Source organism: Apteryx rowi, unplaced genomic scaffold, assembly GCF_003343035.1.
Source record: "Apteryx rowi isolate R43461 unplaced genomic scaffold, aptRow1 scaffold_3318, whole genome shotgun sequence".
NCBI lineage: Eukaryota > Metazoa > Chordata > Aves > Apterygiformes > Apterygidae > Apteryx > Apteryx rowi.
Genome location: NW_020449773.1, coordinates 1 through 1,396, shown reverse-complemented (window position 1 = coordinate 1,396; position 1,396 = coordinate 1). Strand labels below are relative to the sequence as shown.

The following is a 1,396-nucleotide window of genomic DNA, read 5'->3' as shown; positions in this document are numbered from 1 at the left end:
AGAGCTGCAGAAAGGGAGCTGAGCGAAGGTAAAGGGCAGAGGAAAGGTGGGGGTTTCTGTGAGAAACAGAGTGGGTTTGGCTCAGAGAAGCCTGCTCTAACTTGCCCCTGTCTTTTCCTCCTTGGACAGTCCACAAAGCCCTGAGGAAGCAAATGTCCAACAGCAGCTCCTTCAACGAGTTCCTCCTCCTGGCATTTGCAGACACGCGGGAGCTGCAGCTCTTGCACTTTGCACTCTTCCTGGGTATCTACCTGGCTGCACTCCTGGGCAACGGCCTCATCATCACAGCTGCAGCCTGTGACCACCGCCTCCACACCCCCATGTACTTCTTCCTCCTCAACCTCTCCCTCCTTGACCTTGGAAACATCTCCACCACTGTCCCCAAATCCATGGCCAATTCCCTGTGGGACACCAGGGCCATTTCCTACTCAGGATGTGCTGCCCAGGTCTTTTTCTCCTTTTTTTTGTTTACAGCAGAGTTTTATCTCCTCACAGTCATGGCCTATGACCGCTACGTTGCCATCTGCAGACCCCTGCACTACGGGACCCTCATGGACAGCAGAGCCTGTGTCAAAATGGCAGCAGCTGCCTGGGCCAGTGGTTTTCTCCATGCTCTCCTGCACACTGCTAACACATTTTCAATACCACTCTGCCAAGGCAAAACAGTGGACCAGTTCTTCTGTGAGATTCCCCCACTCCTCAAGCTCTCCTGCTCAGACTCCTACCTCAGCGAAGTTGGGCTTCTTGTGGTTGGTGCCTGTTTAGCTTTGGGGTGTTTCATCTTCATTGCGCTGTCCTATGTGCAGATCTTCACTGCTGTGCTGAGAATCCCCTCTGAGCAGGGCCGGCACAAAGCCTTTTCCATGTGCCTCCCTCACCTGGCTGTGGTCTCCCTGTTTATTAGCACTGGCCTGTTTGCCTACCTGAAGCCCCCCTCCATCTCCTCCCCAGCTCTGGATCTGGTGCTGGCTGTTTTGTATGCGGTGGTGCCTCCAGCAGCAAACCCTCTCATCTACAGCATGAGGAACAAGGAGCTCAAGGAGGCACTGAAGAAACTGGTTCAGTTGGTGCTGTTTCAGCAGCAATAAGCTGCCTATCTCTTCTCACAAGTGATTTCCAAGCCATTTCAGGGAACATTTCCAGTTGGGGCATTCTATCCGTGATAAGTGTGTTTGTACACAAGTGTCTGAATTCATCTCTCTTCTCCAGAGGCACAAACCCCATCTGTCTGACTTTGAGGCTTTGTGTAAATCTGCTGACCACTGTGTCAGAGCTGGCCTCCCTTGCAGCATCTCTGTAATAAAAGGGGATCTCCTCAGCACAGTGCCTGAAGTTTGGGCTCTTCTTCCCAAGCTGGAGCCAAGAATGTGCTCAGGGATTTGCACTCGAAAAGGCC

The 1,396-nt window shown here is 52.7% G+C and overlaps 1 protein-coding gene across 1 annotated transcript; it reads left to right on the top strand.

Moving 5' to 3' along the window:
• Window positions 1–137: 137 nt before the first annotated feature.
• On the top strand, window positions 138–1,088 carry LOC112969045 (olfactory receptor 14C36-like). The gene has a single exon (XM_026071894.1). The coding sequence runs from the start codon at window positions 153–155 to the stop codon at window positions 1,086–1,088; it is 936 nt and encodes a 311-aa protein (XP_025927679.1). The 5' UTR covers window positions 138–152.
• The last annotated feature ends 308 nt before the right edge of the window (window positions 1,089–1,396 follow it).